The sequence below is a fragment of the Aspergillus vadensis genome (assembly GCF_003184925.1).
Source record: "Aspergillus vadensis CBS 113365 unplaced genomic scaffold BO88scaffold_15, whole genome shotgun sequence".
In the NCBI taxonomy this organism is placed as follows: Eukaryota; Fungi; Ascomycota; class Eurotiomycetes; order Eurotiales; family Aspergillaceae; genus Aspergillus; species Aspergillus vadensis.
In genome coordinates, this window is record NW_020292053.1 from 259,569 (window position 1) to 283,825 (window position 24,257).

At 48.8% G+C, this 24,257-nt stretch overlaps 10 protein-coding genes across 10 annotated transcripts; 8 read left to right on the forward strand and 2 right to left on the reverse strand.

The window, feature by feature from the left end:
- Positions 1 to 490: 490 nt before the first annotated feature.
- BO88DRAFT_426553 (carboxylesterase) lies at positions 491 to 2,077 on the forward strand (the record flags this gene model as incomplete). Its single annotated transcript, XM_025708912.1, has 1 exon — positions 491 to 2,077. One exon carries the CDS (start codon positions 491 to 493, stop codon positions 2,075 to 2,077), a length of 1,587 nt encoding a protein of 528 aa, XP_025561664.1.
- Positions 2,078 to 3,572: 1,495 nt separating this feature from the next.
- Positions 3,573 to 5,297, forward strand: BO88DRAFT_390780 (Zn(II)2Cys6 transcription factor; the record flags this gene model as incomplete). Its single annotated transcript, XM_025704969.1, has 4 exons — positions 3,573 to 3,679; positions 3,731 to 3,766; positions 3,824 to 4,184; positions 4,323 to 5,297. The coding sequence occupies 4 exons, from the start codon at positions 3,573 to 3,575 to the stop codon at positions 5,295 to 5,297; spliced, it is 1,479 nt and encodes a 492-aa protein (XP_025561665.1).
- Positions 5,298 to 5,677: 380 nt separating this feature from the next.
- On the forward strand, positions 5,678 to 7,296 carry BO88DRAFT_367879 (M20 family metallopeptidase). Its single transcript, XM_025704089.1, has 5 exons — positions 5,678 to 5,813; positions 5,872 to 6,049; positions 6,131 to 6,707; positions 6,787 to 6,930; positions 6,986 to 7,296. Exons 1-5 carry the CDS (start codon positions 5,706 to 5,708, stop codon positions 7,233 to 7,235), a joined length of 1,257 nt encoding a protein of 418 aa, XP_025561666.1. The 5' UTR covers positions 5,678 to 5,705; the 3' UTR covers positions 7,236 to 7,296.
- A 1,365-nt stretch (positions 7,297 to 8,661) lies between these two features.
- On the forward strand, positions 8,662 to 9,942 carry BO88DRAFT_454773 (monocarboxylate permease; the record flags this gene model as incomplete). The annotated part of the gene is made up of 1 exon (XM_025710828.1): positions 8,662 to 9,942. One exon carries the CDS (start codon positions 8,662 to 8,664, stop codon positions 9,940 to 9,942), a length of 1,281 nt encoding a protein of 426 aa, XP_025561667.1.
- A 226-nt stretch (positions 9,943 to 10,168) lies between these two features.
- On the reverse strand, positions 10,169 to 11,476 carry BO88DRAFT_405857 (PHD finger protein). The gene has a single exon (XM_025707001.1). It carries the CDS (start codon positions 11,399 to 11,401, stop codon positions 10,214 to 10,216), a length of 1,188 nt encoding a protein of 395 aa, XP_025561668.1. The 5' UTR covers positions 11,402 to 11,476; the 3' UTR covers positions 10,169 to 10,213.
- Positions 11,477 to 12,220: 744 nt separating this feature from the next.
- Positions 12,221 to 13,838, forward strand: BO88DRAFT_444669 (Zn(II)2Cys6 transcription factor; the record flags this gene model as incomplete). The annotated part of the gene is made up of 2 exons (XM_025710131.1): positions 12,221 to 12,279; positions 12,341 to 13,838. 2 exons carry the CDS (start codon positions 12,221 to 12,223, stop codon positions 13,836 to 13,838), a joined length of 1,557 nt encoding a protein of 518 aa, XP_025561669.1.
- A 358-nt stretch (positions 13,839 to 14,196) lies between these two features.
- On the reverse strand, positions 14,197 to 16,250 carry BO88DRAFT_367886 (Zn(II)2Cys6 transcription factor; the record flags this gene model as incomplete). Its single annotated transcript, XM_025704090.1, has 2 exons — positions 15,840 to 16,250; positions 14,197 to 15,768 (listed from the first exon to the last, which is right to left on the reverse strand). Coding segments are annotated over exons 1-2 (1,683 nt in total), but the record flags the coding sequence as incomplete, so codon positions are not given.
- A 347-nt stretch (positions 16,251 to 16,597) lies between these two features.
- Positions 16,598 to 17,599, forward strand: BO88DRAFT_390792 (germin family protein). The gene is made up of 3 exons (XM_025704970.1): positions 16,598 to 16,819; positions 16,884 to 17,029; positions 17,092 to 17,599. The coding sequence occupies exons 1-3, from the start codon at positions 16,680 to 16,682 to the stop codon at positions 17,511 to 17,513; spliced, it is 708 nt and encodes a 235-aa protein (XP_025561671.1). The 5' UTR covers positions 16,598 to 16,679; the 3' UTR covers positions 17,514 to 17,599.
- Positions 17,600 to 19,101: 1,502 nt separating this feature from the next.
- On the forward strand, positions 19,102 to 21,547 carry BO88DRAFT_426559 (putative beta-glucosidase D; the record flags this gene model as incomplete). The annotated part of the gene is made up of 4 exons (XM_025708913.1): positions 19,102 to 19,195; positions 19,249 to 19,682; positions 19,741 to 21,001; positions 21,060 to 21,547. 4 exons carry the CDS (start codon positions 19,102 to 19,104, stop codon positions 21,545 to 21,547), a joined length of 2,277 nt encoding a protein of 758 aa, XP_025561672.1.
- A 973-nt stretch (positions 21,548 to 22,520) lies between these two features.
- On the forward strand, positions 22,521 to 23,737 carry BO88DRAFT_488898 (isoflavone reductase family protein; the record flags this gene model as incomplete). The annotated part of the gene is made up of 4 exons (XM_025712650.1): positions 22,521 to 22,686; positions 22,759 to 23,040; positions 23,095 to 23,421; positions 23,474 to 23,737. The coding sequence occupies exons 1-4, from the start codon at positions 22,597 to 22,599 to the stop codon at positions 23,735 to 23,737; spliced, it is 963 nt and encodes a 320-aa protein (XP_025561673.1). The 5' UTR covers positions 22,521 to 22,596.
- Positions 23,738 to 24,257: the final 520 nt, after the last annotated feature.

Genomic DNA, 24,257 nt, shown 5'->3' on the forward strand with positions numbered 1-24,257 from the left:
CCCGAGACGTTTTAGAGTTAAGCGGACCCGTATCTCGGACCTTAAAATAACCTCCGATGTCCGACTTTTAGCCCCTACAGGAATGAGGGTCCAATTTTAACTCACTACTAAGTTCATGTTCGGCGTGGTACCTGTTGACTGCTTGTGGAGCAAGAGTACGTAACCTCAGACTTGAGTTTCCTCAGAAGCCCTGATGCTGCTGGCAACGGATACAAGCCAGGGCATGCAGGAGGAGTTTCCACCCATCTAAATTGGTTTTTTACACAACGAGCCATATATCGCGCGCAAAGTTCACGCAATTGATGTCGTAGACTTGCTAAATTTGAAACCTGGCTTAATACAGGTGACGCCTCCTTAGACAGACCTAGAAGAATAAATGGTTCCAGGTTCGACTTTGTAGATAAATAAATAGCAAGCGAATCGCGCTGCTTCAGCCATATCCATCCATCATCAGAACATCCCTTTTCTACTTCCCACTTTTATTTCCAACATGCTTACCAAGCTTGCAACTTTAGTGCTCGCGCCCGCATTGGCGAATGGCGTTGCTGTCGCGGCCGAGCCCTTGTATAAGAAACCCGTCAACATCCCCGGTTACGGCTACGTGCAGGGAAAGGCTGCTATCAACTCCAGCGTGTCCGAGTACATTTCCAACTGGGAGAACATCTCTTTCTTTGGAGGTATTCCTTTCGGTGCTGATACTTCGGGCGCAAACCGTTGGCGTGATCCCCAGCCTGCTGAGCCCTGGAACGGCACTTTCAATGCAACTGAATTCGGCGCCATCTGCCCTATCACTCTCTCTATCCTGGCGGATTACGCCCAGAGTGAAGATTGCCTCAACCTCAACATCTGGACCCCTGCAACCTCGCCTGACGAGAAGCTTCCTGTGGCCATCTGGAGCTATGGCGCCGGAACGGCACCCCCGCAAACCACCTACAACGGTGCAGGTGTGGCTGACAAGGGGATCATCTTCGTCTCCTACAACTACCGCAACGGTGTGTTTGGCTTCATGGCGCACCCAGAGCTGACTGAGACCAACGGCCGCAACGCCTCAGGCAACTGGGGTGTCCTTGACCAGTATGCAGCGGTCAAATGGGTCCACGAGAACATTGCGGCCTTCGGCGGTGACCCGGATCATATTTCCGTGATCGGCCAGTCGTTCGGCGCTGCGGCCACCTACCACATTGTGAACAGCGAGTTGACTGCTGATCTGGGTATCGTCAACGCTATCTCTGAGTCCGGTGTTCGCTCTCCCAATGACCCAAACACTGGTGTCTTCGAGTGCGCCTACACTACCTTGGACGATGCCGAGACCATCGGTGAGGAGATAATTTCCTCCCTTAACGTCAGCTCCATTGCCGAAGCCCGCGCCATTGACACTACCACCCTGCTTGATTCAACCAGCACCTACAGTCTGGAGGTGAAGCCTGTTCTCGACTACTACGCCATCCCGTCCAAGTACATCAACACTCTTGAGAAGGGTGCCGGCAACAAGGTCCCCTACATTACAGGAAACAACGCCAACGAGGATGGAGCCTCCGCCACTGTTAGCACCACCGTCGCGGCATACAAGTCTAGTCTGAACTCCAGCTACGGTGACTTCGCACCCCGTTTCTGGGCTCTCTACCCCGCCGATAACGACACTCAGGCTGGCGAACAGGAGGACCAGATCGTCCGTGACATGTTCCGCGTCAGTAGCTGGCAGTACATGAACGGCTTCTCCAACTCTGCCGACCAGGTTGACACCTACACCTACTACTGGAACTACGGTAGCGCTGCCCATGCCTCTGAGATTGTCTACGTCTTGAACAACCTGTGGGCCCAGGGTGAGGACTACTCCGAGGAGGATTACTACGTGGCCAATGTCATGAGCAGCTACTGGGCCAACTTCATGAAGACTGGTAACCCCAACACCGGCGGTTCCTACAACAATGGAACCCTCCCTGCCAAGTGGAATGCCAACTCTCCGTCTAAGAACGAGACTTTCTTGGTCGGTGCTGTGTACGAGACCATGGATACTGCTGCGACTGAGCGTGTCCAGTTAATCCTGGATTACTTTGCCGCCCAGACTCCTTACTAGGGTCGTTTTTGATGCTTGGGTTGGTCATCAAGAATCATCTTGTGTTAGAACATGTCACCTTGAATCATTTCGTGCATCCCTTTCTTTGTCTCCTGTGTTTATGTATCTTTCTTGTCGATCATTTATACTGTCAGTTGAGCCAATCATTGTAATTATTTGGAGATGAATGTCATCGATGCTACAACAAAATGTACGGGTACCTCCTTCTTATCAGAGTTCTTCTCTTTAAGCCAGATTGTAGCCCACTAGAATCAAGTCCGTTATAGTAGACATCCTCCCGAACAACTTAGTGGTTTCCTTACCACCTCCAAGTAACGCAAAATGTATCCTTTTATTTTATCTTTATTTCATTTTATTTTTACTTTTCTGTTTTTGCCTTTTTGGCAAACATGGCAGTGTTGTTTCGTCATAACCCACTGTAAGCCGCGTCTTCTTTGAGGCTTCCTACCAAAGCTTCTAGTATGTACACTTCATCCTTCAAGAACATATTAACAAGACAGATACTACTGCTATACCAGCCAGGCTTTCTTTACACTACTCTTCACTCATGTCATATCCTCCGCTTATTCAAGACAAGATCTGTTCTCCTTAAAATATAGTCTTTTTAATATTCCTCGCCCTATTCTTAAACAGATATATCTTTTTTTTCAAATACTAATTTAATATATTAATAAATAATAATTTTTGCCCCTCCTATAAATCAAGTCTCATCTTATGTAAATATAATCTTATCTTCTTAAGTGGACAGAGAATATAGCATAATCGAAGGCCGGTGTGGAGAAAGCCTGGCTAGTGTGGCGGCAGCGCCTTCCCTTGACAATCGGCCCACTTTCTATGGGGCGAATACTACCAGGGTTCTTGTAGCCATCTTAAAGCCGAGCAGCTCGGGTGGGACTGCGAGATTGGCGGCACAGTTTCGGTTCGGAGTGAAGATCCATCGCGGATGCTGATTCCACTTGCTGCGCGGCATGGCTCGGACATGACTCAATAGAGCTACAGGGCTGTTCCTACCTCCACGCGGGTGACCCAGTTAATAATCTCAACTCAGTTTTAAAGTATTATGTGATCATAGGAGCTAACTGCGGTGGAGACCCTGTGTTACAGAATGTCCTCTGGAGAATACATATCATTCTAGGACAATGTGGGACCTTGTAAGTAGGGAACCATATCATGAGATGGATGAAGTGCGTTATCCTTTGTTTGACAGACTATAGACAAGCCAAATATTATATGCATTACTATGAGTATTTGCCAGCAAAGTTGGTTAAGAAGTACTTAATTAGTGAAGCGTAAGCTGATTAACGAAGATAGCGCCCACGTGATACGACGGTTTAGCCCGCACGGCGCCTGCATCCTTTCGGCAAACAGCGCCTGCACGTCAGCTAATCCTAGAGTTGTGCCGTTCACATTTTGAACCCTCATCCCACAGGCTGCCTCGTCTAAACGTGTATATTCTGTGCTCCATTGGACCTCCCAAATTCTTCTCGTCCCCCCAATGTCATCAGCTTCTCCGCAGGAGCTCGCTTCACGGCTCAACCAATCTGGTAAACAACGAAAGAAGCGATGGGTCACCAGGACTAGAACAGGGTGCATAACCTGCAGGTATAACGGGCTTTTGTCATTTAAGGGTGGGCGAAATTACTGACTCGACAGAATCCGGCATGTAAAATGCGACGAAACCAAGCCGAGGTGCGTAAAATCGACCCAATCCCATGAACCGTATCCATTGACAGGCCCGTAATATAGTTGTCAGAGATGCACAACTACTGGTCGGAAATGCGATGGATACCAAGACCCGCGCGCCAAGCAGATTACCCGCCTCAAGGCCGAGTCAGCCCAGCCACATGGCATGCTGCAGGTACCATCGGCGTGGAGTTTTATTGGCGACAAGCCAATAGACCATGAATATTTCCACTACTTTCACGTAGTTACTGCTCCCACCTTGACAGGTTTCTTCAAATCGGGATTTTGGTCATACACCTTGCTGCAGGTTTCTTACTCCTATCCCGCTCTATGGCATGCTATTACCGCGCTGGCTTCCTTGCATAGAGACTTCCTGGAGGATGTGGCGCCACTTGCAATTACAAGGGCTTGTAGTACGGCCAGGGTGCGATTTGGCTTACAGCAACATACCAAATCCATACAGTTTTTACGGGAGTTGATGTCGAAGCCGCGTTTGACAACACACGATAAGATGGTCATTTTAGCAACGTGTGTGATATTTATCTGCCTACTAAGCTTGCAGGGGTTTCATTCCCAGGCTATGGCACATGTTGCCAGTGCTATGGTTCTATGTCAGCAGTGGAATAGAGACTTCCAGACCCATTCCCATGCATCTGAGGCTATATCTTCCGTGATACTCCTTCTAGCCCAACTCGACAGTCAGGTCCGCCAGATCTTTCTAGTTCAAGCATTACCAGTTCCTTGGACAACCCAATTCAAACTACCTGCTTTTGAAGGGTGCTTTACGTCCCTCGATGAAGCACACGTCTTCCTGGAGGTCAAGGTCAACAACAACGCATTGAAGCTTTTAACAAGCGACATTGAGATACCTGCACCTGAAGCGCTTGCGAAGAAGGAAGATTGTCTTCATGAGTTTCGTCAATGGAATTCTAAGTTAGAAACATATCTTGCCGGCTCACCCCATGAAAGTGGTACCACAGCCGCGAACGTTCTCTACTTACGCCGTTCTTACGCCAAAGTGATGCTGTCATTAGATCCAACGAAGGGCGAGCTCGCCCACGACGAGTTTATCGAGGTTTACGCGCAGATGCTTGATCTAGCAAGCAGAATTCTCGAAGGCTTGAACAACCCCTCGGCAGAAGAGTCCGATACAGGTTCGAAACCAGCAAAACGGCACTTCAGTGTAGAGAGTACAGTGACAGAGACCCTGTTCCTGATCGGGGTTCGTTGCCGTGAACCGACAATACGAGAACGGGCGCTGGAACTCATGAGACTCTACCCACGTCGCGAAGGCATGTGCGGTACCATGTTAGCTCTGGAACTCGGGGAGACGCTTACTGGACTCGAAAGGACAGCATGTCAGACTTCCCCACCGGGGTCGTGCAGTGAGGGACCATGGGTGTGTGCTGATCATCGGGTGACAAAGATACAATGCAAAGATGTCTCTGATCGGCAAGTTGCTATACTGTTGAGAACAGCTGGAGAGCAGAGACGGGGTTCAGAAGGAAAATGGTTCACGTTCCATAAAACATGGTAGCTGCATCATGCTTTCCCATGTTTGAATTTATAGATAACGGCATCTTCTAAACACACAGAAATGTTAAAGATTAGCCGTGATGTATGACTGTTTTCAGACAAGCGTCTACTGATATCAGAAATATTCGAATAATCAACTAATGTGGCCAGCTGTCATGTTGATAACTATCTGCTGATGATAGCGGAACTATCGGCATTCGGCCCGCGCAAGCTTTTGTTATCTGGCCATCCGTCAGATAAGCCATGCGGCTATCAGACTTTATCGGTCTTTATCGCCTTGGCTTTCCGCTGGCTTCCCCGCAATTCCCCGCTCGCGATGATGGAGGTATAAAAGTCAACCAACAGCCTTTAGATGACCTGTTCTACTGCAATCGATTTGGACGAAAAATACGTGCAGATCTTAACAACAATGGCTCAACAGATACCCAGCTACCCTCTCCAATCAATTGAGGTGATCAACGAAATAGGCAAGGTCATCGACGATGCCAGCGAGGAGCTACGCAAGCTGAATCTCGAGGTCACTACTCCACCTTACGATGCACTCCGAACAATATTGACGATTACAAAACGACTAGATCTTCAATAACCCCGAGATCGCCTTTCAAGAAGTCAAAGCAAGCAAGTTACTTTCCGACTGGCTCGAAAACCGCGGCTGGACCGTTCAGCGCGGTGTCTATGGGATCGAAACCGCTTTTGAAGCACGATTCTCCGTCAAAGAGGGCGGTCGAACGGTCTGCTTCAACGCAGAATATGGTCCGTTTTCAATTCATTACTCTTCATCATGCTCTACCCTGAACTACAACGCAGACTAACCGCCTACCCCACCCCCAATAGACGCCCTCCCCAACATCGGCCACGCCTGCGGCCACAACCTCATCGCAACCTCGGCCGTCGCTTCCGCTGTCGCCATCGAACACATGATCAAAACGCACAACCTCCCCGGCACCGTCGTCGTAATGGGTACCCCGGCGGAAGAATCCCAAGGCGGGAAATGGCTGATGGCACAAAACGGCGCGTGGAAGGGCTTCGACTCCTGCGTCATGACGCACGGCATGCCAGATTTCAGTACCCCGGTATGCTGCACCAAGGCGTCATGGAAACTGCGCGCCAAGTTCTATGGTAAGACTGCGCATGCGGCGGGGGGCCCGTGGACAGGAATAAATGCGTGCGATGCGATTGTGCAGGCGTATAATGGGATTGCGTTGTTGAGACAGCATATTCAGAAAAGTGAGAGTATTCAGGGGTGTATTCTGGAGGCGGGAAAGGTGGCGAATTTGATCCCAGATTATGCGGAGGGTGTGTTTAGTGTTCGGGCTAAGACGGTTAAGGAGGTCGAGGCGTTGAGGGAGAGGGTTGAGGGGGTCTTTCATGGCGCGGCGGCGGCGACGGGGTGTAGAGTTGAGATGGAGTGGTGAGTTTTCTTTCTTTTCACGTTGTTTGTTTTGTTCTTTTTCGTGCGATATAAGTGATCGTGGTGCTAACTGTGGCAGGTTTGCACTATACGAGGACGTCGTGACAAACGATACTCTCGCAGAGCAATACAGACAATATATGCTACAGCATCTAGGCTTACAACCGGAGCAGATGGTGCCTCTAAAGGAAGCCAGAACAGTGCATGACTCGTCAGGAAGCTCGTGAGTTCCCCTTTTCTTCTTTTGACAAGTTCGGCGGAAGCTAACTACAACACAGCGACTTCGGAAGCTGCTCGTACATCTGCCCCGGCATCCAGGCCTTCTTCGACATCAAAGCTCCCGATCTCCCACACTCCGTTGGTTTCCTCGAGAGCGCAAAGGGTGATGTTGCGCATACGGAGGCGCTTCGGGCTGGCAAGGCCAACGCACTCATTACTCTGGATGTTTTGACGAACGATGAGTTTGCCCTGAAGATGAAAGATGAATTTAGGGCGGCGATGAAGGAAGCTGGGCGGTTGTCTGAGTGATTTGGCTACAGCTGGAGAAAATGGATCTTTAGAAGACAACTAGGACAATGTCACACGTCTCACACGATTTTGAGGAGATATTGGCAGATTTGGAGTGCAGAATATTACAAACACTGTACAATCCGAAGTACTGTATCGGCTTGATTGCAACTTAGTTGATACCTCTTACTAGAATACCTGTAATGTTTTGTTCACCGTTACATTCCATTGTTTTTGCGGGTGATTGGTAAGCAGGTAGATGTCGACTGAGGAAGTAACTCGTAGCGTTCAGACACTTTCTACAAAACAGCAGCATTCATTTGCTTGACTATAATGTTGTATTTTGCATCGATTGAAGATTACATTCTGCAAGAAAAACAATGAGCACGTGCCATATGAGACATCCTTTTTCCCCTTAAAGCTGGAAAGAATGTGTGTGCTAACTGCGCTGGAATGGATTGCAGAGCGCACCTTGAATTTGTCAGCAGGAGCGCTGTATGGTCACATGACTTCCACCGCGCAGGATGATCATCAATCAACTTCGATAGGAGGTATCACATAGTACTGTACTTCTAGTTCCACGAGTGAAAGCAAGTCATGCTGCAGCTTGCTTTGTCAAAGATATAGAGCCACGCTTGGTCGAGAGGTGAGGAGAGCAGCTCTAATATAATACTCGATTTGATGGGCATGAAGGAAATGTATAGCCTTTCGTATTGAATTATCTCTATAGATAGGCGCTCCGAAGTCCAACTCGGGCCATCGCGCTGTTATGTTATACACTAGCTGTCGGCTGTCGCTGAGAGTATCGAAGTCAGAACCGTTCCCGATAGACGCGCAGATGTTGAGAACCGGCTCTTCGTGATTCTTGGTTTCGAGTAGAACTGCTATATCCTGTGTACGAACAGGTCTTATAGCATGACTGACTTCCAAATGAGGTGTAGCATTGCCTAAGCAGCATACATATTCTAGTGGCCTGCTTAAAATGGTTCGGGACAGCTTGTCCAAGGAAAGGGAATGGTCAGCAGTGCCTTGTCACAGACCATTATACGTGTCTACGTAGATATTAACATGAAAATGTTTCAACCAAGGGGTCATTTAAGAACAAAGATAAAGTGCGTAGGCCATCACATTCCAGCCTGATCGGCACTGTGAAATTCAAGCTCTGTTCTGGCTCCCGTAACGACAGCGGCAAGTATATCGGCAATCATACGTGACAAATCTTACATAGTAGTACGTAGTACCCATATAGGAAACCGAGGTATTTACGTTGTCTGTGGGTGATTGATAATCGGCCCACATCACCCTACAGCCATGACTCTGGGCTGGACATTGGGGCTGAAGACAAAGTCTCTCCACTTCCTATAACCCCCTATCTGGGCCTTCATGTCTTGAGACCCTTCTTGACCCTCTGCTTACACATCTGCATCCACCCTTCTGACTTCGCAATATGACCATGTATACAACTGAGAAGCTACACAGCTTCCTATCTGGTCGAAAACCTAGCAATGACTCAGAACACGTACCCCCACCACCACCCGATGGAGGACTCCAAGCATGGACCCAAGTCGTGTGCATGCACTTTGTATTCTTCAACTCCTGGGGAATTACGACCAGCTTCTCCGTCTTTGAGCAGTTATATACCAAGACCTTACCACAGTCAGCATCCTCCATCGCCTGGATCGGCAGCGTCCAGGTATCTCTCCTATTCTTCATGAGCGCCCTTACCGGACGCGCAACAGACGCCGGCTACTTCAAAATCATGTACCCCCTCGGGGTCCTCCTCCAGCTCGTGGGGCTCTTCACGCTCTCTGTGTGCAAAACCTACTGGCAGATATTCCTCGCTCAGGCGGTATGCATGGGTCTCGGCAATGGACTTACATTCAACCCCGGACTTTCCGTCATGTCCGCCTACTTCATGAAGAATCGAGCCTTTGCAGTGGGCTTGGCAGCTTCTGGCGCTGCAACAGGGGGTTTGATATACCCCGTTCTCATCAACCAATTGCTGTATAACCACCAGATAGGATTCGGTTGGACAATACGCGCAGCTGGGCTTCTCATGCTGATTACCCAGATCTTCGGTCTTGTGTTCTTCAAGCCCCGTCTTCCCCCTCGGACAACTGGCCCCCTCATTGAGATCGGCGCATTCGCTGAACCAGCTTTCATCTTCTTCACGCTAGCCTACTTTTTCAACTTCTGGGGCTTATATTTCGCCTGGTTCTACCTCGGCACCTTTGCGCGAGACCGTCTTGGTGTCGCGGATACACAAAACCTGATCCTCGTGTTGAATGGAGTTGGTATCGTTGGACGTATCGCGCCGGGTATTATTGGTGATCGATGGACAGGGCGATTGAACCTCTTGATTCCCATCAGTATTTCATGTGCAGTGTTGATATTCTCCTGGATAGCTGTTAGTACTGTTGCAGGGCTGTATGCATTTGCTGTTGTGTATGGAATTGTCGGCGGGGCCGCGCAATCACTCATTCCCGCTACGGCAACGACCATGACGCCGGATCTCAATCGCACTGGTACAAGGCTGGGAATGATCATGAGTATTGTGGGATTTGCGACGCTGACCGGGCCAGCTATTCAAGGGGCGTTGATCGCTACTGATGGAGGTAGGTATATGGCGGCTCAGATTTTCGCGGGTGTGAGCATTCTGCTGGGTGCGTGTGCGGTTGCGGCGGCGCGGGTGGCTAAGGTTGGGTGGGGATTGGATGTGAAGGCGTGAAAATTTATGTGGGTGGTCAGTTGGGTGAGTGTCGGAAGTGGATGCGGTGCATTCTTGGCTATGGTTGGGGGGTTAGTTGAGAATGTGGGATTCTTTCTTTCGTCATCGTCGGATCAACGGTGCAAGTTTATCTGCAGATCTCGACTGTATCTGAAAGGGTGGAGGTATGAATGCGGCTATACATGGAGATAGACAAGGATCGAAATAATAAATATCAACAGATGTGGTATCATAACATAAAGTGCTAGTACTTTGTCATAAGGACAGAATTTCAATTCCCAATGAGTTGAGAAAGCTTAGCCTTCCAATCTCGCACAAGAGCCTGAGCTTCCGCTGTTTCCTCTCTCGATGTTTGCAATTCCATACTCAGCGCTTCGTTCCTTGCGCGTAGCTCCTGAATTTCCTTCTTTGCATTCTCGAGTTGAGTCGCCGTCGCCCGCAGTGTTTCCATCTCCTGATGTGAAGACCGACGATAGTCCAGTTCTCTGCGTAGGGCGATGATACTAAGATCGCGGATTCTGATAGATTGATTACATTTGGTATTCTCGTTCCGGAGTTCCTCCACTTCCCTCTTAAGGGATTCGTTCGACTCGAGCTCTCGGTATAGAACTGACAGCGCTGTATCTACTTCCGTCGGCAGGTTTGTATAACGAGACTTGCGCTGGCGTCGCGGTCGTTGAGATGTCACATTATCTTCCGTAGCTTCATCATCATGGCCAAGAAGATCATATAGTCGTTTGGGAGCAGTAGGACCACTCGCTGGTACATCATGTCTATCACCCGTTGGAGCTTGTTGTATTGAAGAGACGCCTAAGGGCCCGTCCGAGGCGCTACTATGAGGATGTGTATTGGATGAGGAGTTCGTGTCGGGGTCAGATGCTGACGTAGTCGGAGCTGCAGCAGATCTTGAATCATTCCGTTCTTCCGGCGGTGGTGAAGCCGGTGGTGACAATGTAGGGGGAGTGGTATGCCAACCGCGAAGGACGCATATTGGACAAAAGAGTGAATTTTGGGAATCACGCAGCCAACCTGCTGGAATACAATCGGCATGGAACGCAAGCCGGCAGGTTGAACAAGGCTCGAGACTTTCCCCATCCGCTTGACAAACGCGGCAGTAATTTTCGTGCGCCGATCCATTTCCTGTGTGACGTAAATGATGACAAGGGAGGACACCAGGAGACAATAGACGGAAAGGAATGCACTCACGCTTCCATTCTTTGTATGTTTGTACCTGGGTTTCAAGGGATTGCTCTTCAACCAAAGCAAGTGTGTCGGACCATGACATCAATCGTGGCAAGAGCGGTTCGACAGGCTGGTTAGGACTTTCCTGTGTCATCCCCTGATGGCCAGTCCTTGTCGGATTGGTCCTTGAGGACTTCACTAGGGATGAGCGACCGGAATGTCTTCCATCTTGTGCAGCACGTGCAAGACGTCCTGTACGCGTTCTTCTAAAGGCCATGATATTAGAAGAGCGATGGGATACCTGTCCTTGGATATGTTCTGTTGGGTTGTCTTGGCAAATGGCCGGTTGTGATCGTCCAGAAGGTTGTTGAGTCAGGTGAACTAAGCTGATGACAAATCTAACTCCAGGTCGGCCGCCCACTTCTTCTCAAGACATATTAGACAACAAGGCCATGATACCCCATGAGATAATGAGTGCCCTATTAAAACCCACATACACCCAGATATATACTGAGTGCACAACTAGATATTAGAATGTGTTGGTGTACTGTTCCTTCCAACAGATGCAGTCTCCCCAGTGATTACGTAAAATAACGTAATCAAGAATCCGGCATAGCTGTTACTTATCTCTCACAGTTTGCAAGACAACTGCCTAAGTGACCATACTATAGTCGATCGGTAGTCTAAGGTTGTGCAGATTACACATAGGATATCAAAATACACCTTCCATTTCCAAGCGACTCAGGCTCCTATCAGCCAGACACATATCTTGGTCTCCATTCGAGGACCTTCATGAATCAATTCTAAACCGTGGTCAGATCTACTACCTGTTGAACTGCTATTTGATCTAGCTTCAAGAGACATGATAACAGCCTCAGGCAGAACTGTGAGAATAGGCGGTGTGTCATTATGCTGGCAGTACGAAGCTTAGCCTAGAACGGAAGGCGGGGTGATTACGAAGACCAGGGTGATAAGCGACTGGCGAGGCTGTGAGCCATGGGTTGCTTGGATCGCTGCTACCTAATAGGCTTTCATTGTCCTCCGATATACATCTGGCTTGGCAAAAGATACTCCTGCAGAAACCTCGTATTCCATGATGGTCAAGCGAAGAAGAGCATCCGGACCAAGGTCGAGGACAGGGTGTCTCACTTGCAGGTACAAGCCGGAGCCTTGGGCGCCTGAAGAGCATCGTCCGACTAACCAGCTCATCATCCAGAATTCGGCATGTCAAATGCGATGAACAAAAGCCAGAATGCTATCAGTGCAAGCGTACAGGGAGGAAGTGCGATGGATATAGTGAATCACGCCCGGGCAACAAACACCAGCCTGTCGCCTCCAGTAAGCCAATGATGACCGTCGACCATCGCATGGTCCTTCGACCAGGAACGCAAAAGGAGCGACATTACTTGTACTTCTTCTGCTCACAGACGGCCCGCGCGTTATCTGGGGTATTTGAGTCTGATCTCTGGATGCGCCATCTTCCCCAACTGAGCGAATGTGAGCCGGTCGTCAGGCATGCCACGGCGGCAGTAAGCGCGGCCCATGAGCGGGCGCTTGTGCTACAGCGGAATCCATTATCCCCTGCGGAGCGTCGAGCTGCGAATGACCGCTTCATCATATTTCATTATAACGAGGCCATTCGACATTTGAGGACGTATCTCGTCTTGCAAAACCCCAGAATCGATCTCCTGGTCATCACATGCTTCCTTTTTGTATGCTTGGAGATGTTGAACGGTAATCACCAGCAAGCCCTAGACCACCTCGAAGCAGGCCTGAAGATAGTTCAGAGCGTCATCGGGAAACTGCAGCCTTTGGGCAGTAAACTAGGCGGGACATATCTGGAATTGTGGAAATTAAGTCTTCGACTGAATGTCCAGCTTGCAATGAACGGACGGCCGATGGTTACCTTGGATATCAAGCCCACTTACCCCCAAGTGAAATGCTCAGATGGAAGGCCCGTTTGGTCGGACCCTTATTGGGCTCAACACGCACTCTATAAGCTCATGAACAAGACACTCATGTTCGTCCGTTCTGCAGGTTATGAACGCACAGATCGCACACACTTAAAGCCCCAACAGGAAGAGCTCAGGAAGGACTACAAAACATGGGAAAGAGCCTTGGAAAGCTATACAAAGGACGCAGAAAACTCCCGGAAGGACAATCGGCGAGAACTGTTGCTCTTGCGTACATTATATCTCGTCTCATGGATATGGACGGAAACATGTCTGGCCAGACAGGAAACCATCTTCGATGAATATAATTCTGCCTTCGCGGAGCTTGTTCGCTGTGCCGGTCAACTTATTGATATTGACAATGTCACAGAGCGCAAGTCCACGAAATGCGCACCGGATATCTTCACATTCGAAATACGTATCGTCACAGGGTTGTACTACACAGCAGTCAGGTGCCGTGATCCGATTATCCGTCGCGAGGCTATCCGACAGATGAGTCGGTGTACCAAACAAGAGGGCCTATGGGATCAACGTATCATTGTGAAAATTGCTCAATTGGTGGTTGATCTGGAAGAAGCGAATTTGTCATCGCTGGACGTACAAGAAAGGGTCCCGGAGGATAGGGATCGTATCTATGAAACAGTTCCTTCGTGTACGCAGCCAGACGATCTTCGATGTACCCGCCAGGTTGTTCTGCTTTCGAAGCCTAATGGACCAGATGGTGCATGGCTGACTAGGGTCCGATTTGTGGAATGGTCCTAGTCATCGAGATAGATTTGTCTTGACCTGACCGTTCAGCGACGAGTATATGAGGATTGTTTGCAGTGTACCATTTTCAGATTAGATATACCTTCTTATCAAACCTTTAACTGATTTAATATTAGATGTACCTTACCATATCTATGAACCGCTCACTTAAGGAAGATGAATGTTGTGCCTTGTCGCATCTGATATCGCCTCCATCGAGCATGAGGACAACCCGACTTTCACTGTTTATTATGTATATGGGTTCATGCCTTCTAGTTAGTTTGCGATAATAAGGCATATAATATATAATTGGTCTACTACTTATTACCATTTTCATACATTCCCTGAAATCCAACACCTATCACTACTAGAGATCGGTGGTAAGCTCTCGCTTGACTAAGTACATACTTTCCGGCCACCATATTTCACTGGTGTCAGCCAACTGGGAAATGACATTATGTGTCTTCATCATAGAAATGACCTGGCTGAGCTCCCACTCTCCAACATCGCTGATCCACCACACGCCATCTAATAACATTACCAGAACCAGCCAATGAGCAAATATGTCCATTGTCAGGACATGTATCGGAGTGGCCATCAATAGCTCCCTGGTTGTAGATGGCGGCGATAGTGTTGTACTTTTATTGCTATCTTTTGCGGTGGGGGAATCCAATACCGATTGCACGATGTTTAGAAATTCGGTCGGAGCTTTGTTCAGGAACGACATGATAATCCTCCTGAGAATCTGCGGCGCCTCCATAGACGTAACACTGATCATGTACTGAGCTACCCATGGTGAGACAGCACGGGAACCTTCAGAACCCGCTGTGTGCTGAGTATTCGGAGACGTCGCAGACATCATTTTCCCTTTGTCACTTGCCCGTGGCGATAGCGCTGCCAATGCGCAGCTCTCTAGTACAGTTATGGTTTCGAGTAATGCATGGACCCGTCGTTGGTCGATCGTACTACATGCTGCAGGAGCTTGCAGCAGCACAGCAGTTGTGCGTTCTGCTCTTCTACGGAGGCTTCTGAGAGCACGATCACAGGTGGATGCCACGAGCGGGAGAAATAAGCGCTTCGTTGTCGGAGATGGACCGTCTTGCGGTGATAGAGAATTTGACATTGTCGGATGGGACTCTAACCCCGTATCCATCGCACTGCCAGCAGCAGTAGCGTTGACAATATCATTGAGTATAGCGCTAGATGCGGTATGTGCTGCGCGTGTGAACGTAATCCATTGCGAATGTTGCGGTAATAACTCGGCTGGGAGCCGTTGCCCATGTAGTTTAGCTGTGGCTGCTAAATGAACGCGGATGGAATGACTAGCCGAGGCGTACAAGACCATCAACGCTGCATTAGCGAGGACGTTATCGTATCCCCGGGCTTTTTGCATAGTGGCTTGGATGTGGCGGAGGGATGCCGCGTGATGGCGCTCAGCTAACGCAAGGAGGTCTTGAATCTCTGTTAGGGTTTGGTTATCGAGGGGCTTTTGAGGGTATTCATGTGCAATGTCATGGCATTTGCATGCTGCTGCCAGGCTTAGCAGGGATGACATGACTGCCTTGCATTTGAAGGCGAGATTAGGTACCCCGACCGATAGAGCGTGGAGATCGAGGGAGTCGAACGGGATGGTTTGGCTGGTGTGGGAGAGATAGTGAGCTAAGAGACTGAGCTCGGTCGCGTTGAGAGGATCCGGGGAGGGCAAGTCCAAGTTGAGTATATCCTCATCGTTAGTCGATTGTGGTGAAAGAGGAAGTTGGCCAGTGGATGGCGTTATGGAGCCCCGAGGACGCACTGTTACCAACTCGGATCCTGCGAATTCAGTTTCCGAGTTCGGGATACCGCCCGGCTCTGTGTCCGATCCGCTGGCACTCGGATGGTGTTGATATTGACATGTATACGACAGTCTGGTGCATCGCGAGCATTTTGGTCTGGCTTCATCGCACTGGTGATACGATCAGAACCAATGGTCTGAATTATGTAGTATGGAATCACAGCATATGCATCGTGTAATACCTTTTTGCGTAACTGCTTGCATCTGAGACAGCCATTGCGGGACTTTTCATGTGACTTGCGCAACCTATATCCGGTCCCTTGGAGATCTGAGAGCGTTTTATTGATGGCCATATTGCCGACGGCACGCTAAGCTACAATGTTGGACCGTAGAAGTTGGGGTCCTTCGCAGAAGGGCGGTTGGGGCGTATTAGTAAAGAGTCCTCAAGGCAAAATTTAGGTTTACTCAGCCTCATAAATGGAGAAGTTGCCCGTGCAGAACCATCAGTCTGGTATTTGTCATGGCGGGTAGTCTAGCGTGAGGCTCTGCTCGATGTGAATAACCGTGAAATTAGAGTTATTCAGTAGTCGACCAGTTGTGAAGACCATGAGTCGGGCCCTGGAATGACTGCGCCAAGCAAGTTGGGCAGTGAGAGTACGAGGTGCATGGCCTCCAGCGGGAACTACGCCTCCCCGCTGCATCAACACGAGGTGATGGTTCTATCGATGGATGAAATATGCGGCGTATTACTAATACGCCGGGGTGGCCGTGCCCAGACAACAGAGAGCTTGGCGACAACTTTGTATGGTTCGGAGACTCGTGGCTGTGATGTGTAGATTTGGAATCGATACTCTGTGGAATCAAAAGGTGTAATGTTAGGACTAGACTTTCTATGTGGTAGCAGAGTATGACAAAACGTAGAGAAAGTCTCCAGGCCTTCCATGAATATATAAAGCTCGGCGACAGCTTGCTTGATTGTACGAAATTCCAACTTCCTCATCCAACATTTTCACCATCTATCAGCTGTATTACTCTTTTCCTGGGACATTGAACACAAAGCTCAAAACCAACACGACATCACAATGCTTTTCTCTTCCTCTCTATATTTCGATCTTATGATCATACTTGCTCTGGTCCTTCAAACGAGAGCAGTGCCGCACCCGGTAGCCAAGCGCTCAAATTCCGACCTCAGTTTGACAGCTCAACTTCGGCTTGCCGATACGTAAGTCCTCTACTCTAATCCAAACTGCAAGCTTCCGATAATCTAACTTGGATGAGCACAAAAGGGCAATCGAGCGCTACAAACTGCTCCCTAATGACTCCGACTTTGTCTTCAACTTCACCGGCACAGAACAGATCCCAGTAGCCACAAGCCAGAACTGGCCAGCACTCGTTGATGTCGGCGCCGCTATCAGCATGTCGCAACTTCCAGGTAAGACATCAGTACATCTGAAATGCAATCAAACAAACAGCCCAGGACTAATTTTCAAATAGCATGCAGCATGAGCTTCCTCCACCTCCACCCCCGCGCCACTGAACTATTTGCTCTAAATTCCGGCCATATTCTCTCCGAAATGGTCCCCCAAGCTGGAGTTCTTGATAGCAACAACAGCCAGCGGGTTATCCGGACGGACCTGCGCCCTGGTCAAGTAACCATCTACCCGGCAGGTTCATTTCACACGCAAGTGAACCCGGACTGCGAGCCAGCGAACTTCACCGCTGCGTTCACATCTGATGAATTCGCTGTGAGCTTGGTGGCAGAGCAACTGTTCTCCCTCAGTGATGGGATCATTGCACGGACCTTTGGGCAGAGTATTACTGGGGAGGATATAAAGAAAATCCGGGATGCCATTCCATCGGATATGGCGATTAAGGTGGAGGAGTGTTTGACGAAATGTGGGATGGAGAAGCGGTAATGGTGGGGTGAGAATGTGAATGCCTGGAAGGGTTTTTGGGAGGGGATAAGGAGGGTAAGAATGTTCGGAACAGGAGTAGATAGAGTAGGTGTTGAATTTGGTACTTTTAAAAAGCAATGGTATTTTGAGTTCGTATTACCTCTGCGATTGGTAAGCTGCACTTGTTTGTCCAGATCAATGCGATAAGAGTGCACTTTCTGTGTGACAAATGAGCCCAGTCCTCAAATGACGTACGACTCCGTAGACAAAAACATATTTCTCACTCAATAATAAACCACTGGTTTGTAGAACACACTACATGTAGTCGTGCTAGTTAATGGGTCGTAGCCCTGATCTGAGGGAATTGTTGGCCAAAGCAATGACACAAGGAGGTTCGGTGGTTTTCGTGCGGTATGTCACAGCTGCTCGTTTCTCGTAATAGTCTAGGAGACGTTGTCATTTCTTTCTGCTATTCTGTACAATAATTGGGGATATATATAGTACTGAACTACGGCAGATCAACTCCAGAGATACGAGGTCCGACATTTATCATCAGTTAGTTTCCTTTCTCGGCGATGAGTTTGTGATATCGGGAGCTATATCCTGCATCATCCAGACTACCTGGCCACGATAACATATCTTCCAGAGTAGCGATAAGTATCAACTCCCGCATCCTCAGTATAGTGAAGATTTAATATCTCCGCCATTGTCGTATCCTTCTCGTGTTCCGTCTTAACCAAGTTGTGACTGTTCGTACCGAAAGGGTAGCGATATAAGTCAAGGCGTAGGAAAGAATTTCACTACATTATTGCTTCGAAACATCGACTGACCCATTTATAGTCTGCACAGCACTATTAATTGTATTATGTTGAACCCTCACTGGGACCCTTTCGGCATCCCTTGCTCCGATTACGTGATCGCGATGAACGATTAAACTTGCATGATTCGGCAGCCAAGCACTGATCTACTGAAGATGATAAGGTTACTTACTCCACCGTCCCCACTTCGGTACCATCTTTAGGCATCTTGAACCCATGTGTTCCAACTGAAGTCGGACAAATCTTGGTATTTTCTAGAAATCTGCGTGGCTGAAACAGTGACGCCTGAAGAATGCGCCTTGTTAACCTACGCGGCCATCCGCCAAGAAGTCTCGCGATCGACATCATAGATGACATATTAAGCAAGTTGAGACTACATGAACCGCGTCCCCTTGGATGCGGTCGAAACTGTACACGTCTTCACCTCTGTATTCATGGCACCCACTACTGCTCTGCCCAACAGAAATATAGACGAGCTTACGTCACAGTATAGCGTGTAGGATCCATAAGGATCCGTATTTAGAGAGAATGGGGGAAATAAATGAGGACTCAGGGGTGTTTGACATCTGCAGATAGCCTCATGTACATTGTCGTGATATCCGACGCGACGGATCAGATTGAAACATTCACAAACACACACTGACACGGGTCTAGAGCCTGCGCACTCGTCAGCATGGGTCCGCGACATGTCACGACTAACGTAGACGCAAGACCCTGAAATCTATAAGAATGCCATCGGTCTCGTCCCGTCCTAGAGTTTCAGATCGGACTACATCCCGTCATATTCCACTATGAAGGGCCATACTTTGGCCGTGTTGGCATTTATCAGCCATGCTCTTGCCTCCGAGAACACTTCGTCCATAGGCATTCTCGGTCACAATGGCGGTACGTCCCCCTACCTTAAACCCTTCTACTACCACCACTTAACGCAAGTTCAGTTGATCTTGGAACCTGGGAAGCCGCCTACGAACGAGCGTCCAAATTCGTCGCCAAACTAAACACCACACAGAAGGTCTCCATCGTGACTGGTGGGGGTGCCACCGTCGATGGGGAGACCTTCCCCGGGATGGATTTCAACGATGGCTCTATGGGCCTCCTGGAATACTACTACGTCTCTGCCTTCAGCCAGTCGTCCGCCCTCTCCATGACATGGGACAAGGATGCCGTTACCGCACAGGCTCGCGCCGTCGCACGGGAGTTCTATCAGAAGGGCGTCCAAGTCGTCTTCGGTCCGACCTCTCAGCCTCTCGGCCGGACCGCGTGGGGAGGCCGCGCAGGCGAGACGTTTGGTCCGGACCCTTTCTTGAATGCCATTGTCACGGCGGAGACTGTCAAGGCGTATACAGAGGAGGGTGTGGTTTCACAGGCGAAGGTGACTTTCCACCACCCCGTGTCATTCATTCCTGGAGTAACTGACCGAGAATATGTAGCACTTCCTTCTTAACGAACAAGAAACAAACCGCACAAACAATAATATCGCCGGGTACGATTCCATGTCTGAAAGCGAGAAACGGAAGTTCTTAGGTCCGTATTCTGCCAACGCGGATGATAAAACCCTCTATGAGCTGTACCTCTGGCCGTTTTATGACGCAGTCAAGAGCGGCCTGGGGTCTGTGATGTGTGCCATGAATAAAGTCAACGGAACCAACAGCTGCGAGAACTATAGTCTGTTGATGAGACATCTCAAGGATGAGTTGGGCTTTCCGGGGCTGGTTTACCCGGATGTCAGTGCCCAGCATGCAGGTCTCGCCTCCGCTGCAGGAGGGTTGGATTACGGGTCATCGACGTATTGGAGCGAGTCTGCCATCACTGCAATGTTGAAGAATGAATCTTTGTCTATGCAGCGGTTGAACGACATGGCCATTCGCAATGTCATACCCTATTACCAGCTCAATCTGGATAACGGGAAGCAGCCAGCCACGGTTGGGGAAACCGATTATGTGGATGTCCGTGCGAACCATACTCGATTGATTCGGGAGATTGGATCCAAGTCAATTGTCTTGTTGAAGAACGAACGCTCCGCGTTGCCGCTCAAAAGGCCCCGGATCATGGGCGTCTTCGGTGCAAACGCCGGGGCTGCCATGGCCGGCCCCAATTATGCGTATAACCCCATCACCGGGTCGGGTCCGACATATGATGGACATCTGGCGACTGGAACAGGATCAGGACAGGCGTCGTTTCCGTTGTTAGTAACGCCACTGACCGCATTGACCTTCCGGGCTCTACGGGACGGAACCATGCTACGCTGGATTCTCAACGACACGTACACGTCTAGTGAGACCTCTGCTCTGGGTGCCGGGACAGGAGTCGTTCCCGGGTATGTCAACTACGCTCAGGACTCCGATGTGTGCCTGGTGTTTCTCAATGCCCTGGCCGGCGAAGGCGCCGATCGCACAGAACTGTACAACTCGGACCAGGATATGATGGTCAAGACTGTGGCAGATAATTGCAACAACACAGTTGTGGTGATTAATACCATGGGTCCACGGCTGGTCGATCAATGGATTGAGCATGAGAATGTCACTGCCGTGCTATATTCGTCTCTTCTAGGCCAGGAGTCGGGGAACTCCATCTTGGATGTGTTGTATGGTGAGGTGAATCCGAGTGCGAGATTGACTTATACGATTGCCAAGAATGAGTCGGATTATAACGTTAGGGTTTGTGATACCAAGGAGTGCGACTTCACAGATGGTTAGTCTTTTCTTTAATTTCCTCTTCGTATTTCTAGAGTGTATCCTAATTGCCGCAGGCGTGTATATCGACTACCGCTACTTTGACGCCTACAACGTCACCCCCCGGTATGAATTTGGGTATGGTCTATCATACACTAACTTCACCTACACCGATTTGAACGTCCCATCCATTGAAGCCCTTTCTGTCTACCCTTCAGGGAAAAAATCTGTCGGTGGACCAGTGGACTTATGGGACGTTATCGCGAACGTCACCGTCAGCGTCACGAACACCGGTGGCAGGGCTGGAGCTGAGATTCCGCAATTGTACCTATCGTATCCCGAGAGTGCGAAGCAGCCCGTGCGCCAGCTTCGAGGCTTTGAGCGGGTAGAGCTGGCTCGCAGGGAGAGGTCGACTGTGACGTTCCCGATCCGCAGACGGGATGTGTCTTTTTGGGATGTGGAGGCGCAACAATGGGCTGTTAAGGGAGGAGAATATACGTTCAGTGCTGGCGCAAGTTCGAGAGATCTGAGATTGTCAAAGACGGTTACTATTCGGACAGAGTAATGTCTGGTCCTTGCTGTTGTGCAGGTGATAAATACTTTCTCATAGAAACGCAGTGCATTTAGTCATTCAAGTCAGGTGAATGGTAATTTACCACTGACTGGGAACATATATCTACTCTATCCATATTTGATCCGGCATAAACTGTCTACAGTGTGGCGGGAGACCGTAGACAACCAAACGAAAGACGCGAAGGTAGAAAGCAAGCTCTGTGGTTCAATATGTATCTTAAATGTTCGATTGGCCCAATCCCAACTCGGGATATGCTGCGGTCCGTCTACTTTCCGAGCTGCTTCCCGGAAGCCCAAAATACCAACTGAACTTCCGTTAACCGTGAACTATGTTACTAATATAGAAATTGCTTTATAAGCACGCATCGGATATTTATAATCACGTGTCCTTAACAATCCCGCAGTCTATTCAATAATGCGGTATGAGGAATACCTTCTGGTGATATTGTATTTCAATAATGACCTTAATGACCTCATGCAAGCACCAAGCAGCTAAAACTTATACATATTAGTAGTTCAAATAACGTAGAAGAGCGTGACAAAAAATGTATTGAATACTTTAAATCATAATCCTAAATACAGTTATTTTTGTAATATCACAGATCAGATTACCGGGACTCGAGATAGTCGGAATCAAGAAGGAATGCCTCCTCGGGGAGTTAAGCAATTATTGTGAGCACTGATTTATTGTACTATACAGTTATCAGATGGAAACTATCAAATATCCACTTCGTAGGAGTTGAATGGGGTAACAGACTGCCTGACGGCTCCGCATTGTACCAATTTACGTCACTAGTAATGTATCGGATGCACAAGTTCCGTGAAATGGCCCGGAAGCTGGACGGACCGCAGCATGTGTGAAGTCGGAATTTACTCAAATGCCAAGGTTCTTATAATCCCCACAGTCCGGACAAACCCCCAAATCCTTTATCTTCTACCCACCTGGGCTCTATAGAAATATTACATCTGTCTCGGTGTTCAGAAATTGCTTCCCTTTAGCAAGCAGGAACAAGATATCTTGTTTCCCATCAAATACGCGCAATGGCTGTCAAGCAGAAAGTACTACTCCTTGGAGCGACTGGAGAGACAGGGGCCTCTATTCTGAACGGGCTACAAGAATCTGGCACTTTCGTATGTTGAATGGACTATATAGCAAATTATTTTTTCGGTGGCTGATGTGTATTAATTTTTAATCTTGATTAGGATGTGGAGATCCTAGTACGGCCCGCTTCTGCAGATAAACCGTCGGTCCAAAAGCTCCGAGAACAAGGCTTTACGATTTGGCCCGTAGACCTTGACGACTTTAATGGGCTTGTGTCTGCTATGACCGGTACCGATATTCTCATCAGTGCTATAGGACCCAATGACTTGCTTCAGCAGAAGAAGCTACTTCAAGCCGCGAAGCTTACAGATGTCAAAAGAGTCATTCCCTGCGCTTTCACCACGGTAGCAGCTCCAACGGGCGCTATGCTTCTTCGTGATGAGGTATGAGTTCCGTGATTCATGAGAGGAAATCCAAGTTGACTAACAGGCAAGTAGAAAGAAGAAGTCTACAATGCCATCAAGTTTTTAGGTATTCCCTATACCGTGATTGATGTTGGGTATTGGTATCAGATCTCGTTTCCGACTCTCCCGTCTGGAAAAGTGGATTACGCCCAGATGGTTCCAGTGAAGACTGTTCATGGGGATGGAACAGCCCCAAACATCCTTACCGACCTACGTGATATCGGTCGATTTGTCGCACGAATCATGATCGATGACCGAACTATCAACAGATATGTCTACACGTCGGGGGATGTGCTTTCAGAGAACGAAATTTATCGTATCGCTGAAGAGGTCTCTGGAGAGAAGCTGGAGCCGTCTCGCGTAAGTCAAGTCTATCTCTAATGTCTTGCTTTTACTAAGAGCGAGTGTACAGGTATCAAATGAAGATATCGAAGCCAGTGTGGAGCAAGCCAAAGCCGCTCTCGCCGAGAGTCCTCACGATAACATGAAACGCATCGACGTTTTTGTGGCCCAGTATGAGCATAGCAAATACGTGCGGGTCGATAACAGTCCTCGTTATGCCGCCTATCTGGGTTATCTCAATGCTAGAGAGCTCTATCCAGACTTCCAACCAACATCCTTTCGTGATTTCTTTGCGGAGGTGCTAGCTGGAAAGGGCAAGAAAGTGTATTCATAGGCTTACACACAAGAGCGGAATTGGTCTAAAATATTGACAACGGCTCCGTTTCCCGAGTTGACCATGAGCTACTTTGAATGCGGTTCTGAATGAACATCTATTACCTCAATTCTTATGCAATGCTACGAATTGAACGATGACCCTTAGAGAAGATCCTAATTCCATATCTCCCTGTATTGAGACTCAGCTATGATGTGACGAGAGAGATCAAATCCAAGGACCCATAGCGAACGCACCAATAGGGACACCTAAATTTGACCATCCAATAGGATTTAGTGGATCCGGAATAGGCAAATCTCAGGAATGAACCAAAATTGGGAAGTCTCAGCCGAAACCCCGTAGACTAATAATGATAGCTCTCCGCAGAATTAGCCAGTGGTGGTCCAATTTCCCTGTCATGCCGGGTCCACCGGCCTTACTAGTACTTGATAAAAAGCAAAAACGCCCCCCGTTCCTTTTTAAGCTGAACTCAAGCGACTGGCTTGAGTGATGACCACGTATCGGAGGCCTTTATTAGAGA

What these genes read in the sequence shown, in the direction of transcription:
- BO88DRAFT_367879 (XM_025704089.1), top strand. Translation starts at nt 5,706, where the DNA reads ATGGCTCAACAGATACCCAGCTACCCTCTCCAATCAATTGAGGTGATC. An exon ending in CTGCTTCAACGCAGAATATG is followed by an intron (nt 6,050 to 6,130) that starts GTCCGTTTTCAA and finishes CACCCCCAATAG; the next exon opens with ACGCCCTCCCCAACATCGGC. An exon ending in CATGACTCGTCAGGAAGCTC is followed by an intron (nt 6,931 to 6,985) that starts GTGAGTTCCCCT and finishes ACTACAACACAG; the next exon opens with CGACTTCGGAAGCTGCTCGT.
- BO88DRAFT_405857 (XM_025707001.1), bottom strand. Translation starts at nt 11,401, where the DNA reads ATGGCCTTTAGAAGAACGCGTACAGGACGTCTTGCACGTGCTGCACAA.
- BO88DRAFT_390792 (XM_025704970.1), top strand. Translation starts at nt 16,680, where the DNA reads ATGCTTTTCTCTTCCTCTCTATATTTCGATCTTATGATCATACTTGCT. An exon ending in CAACTTCGGCTTGCCGATAC is followed by an intron (nt 16,820 to 16,883) that starts GTAAGTCCTCTA and finishes TGAGCACAAAAG; the next exon opens with GGCAATCGAGCGCTACAAAC. An exon ending in CAGCATGTCGCAACTTCCAG is followed by an intron (nt 17,030 to 17,091) that starts GTAAGACATCAG and finishes ATTTTCAAATAG; the next exon opens with CATGCAGCATGAGCTTCCTC.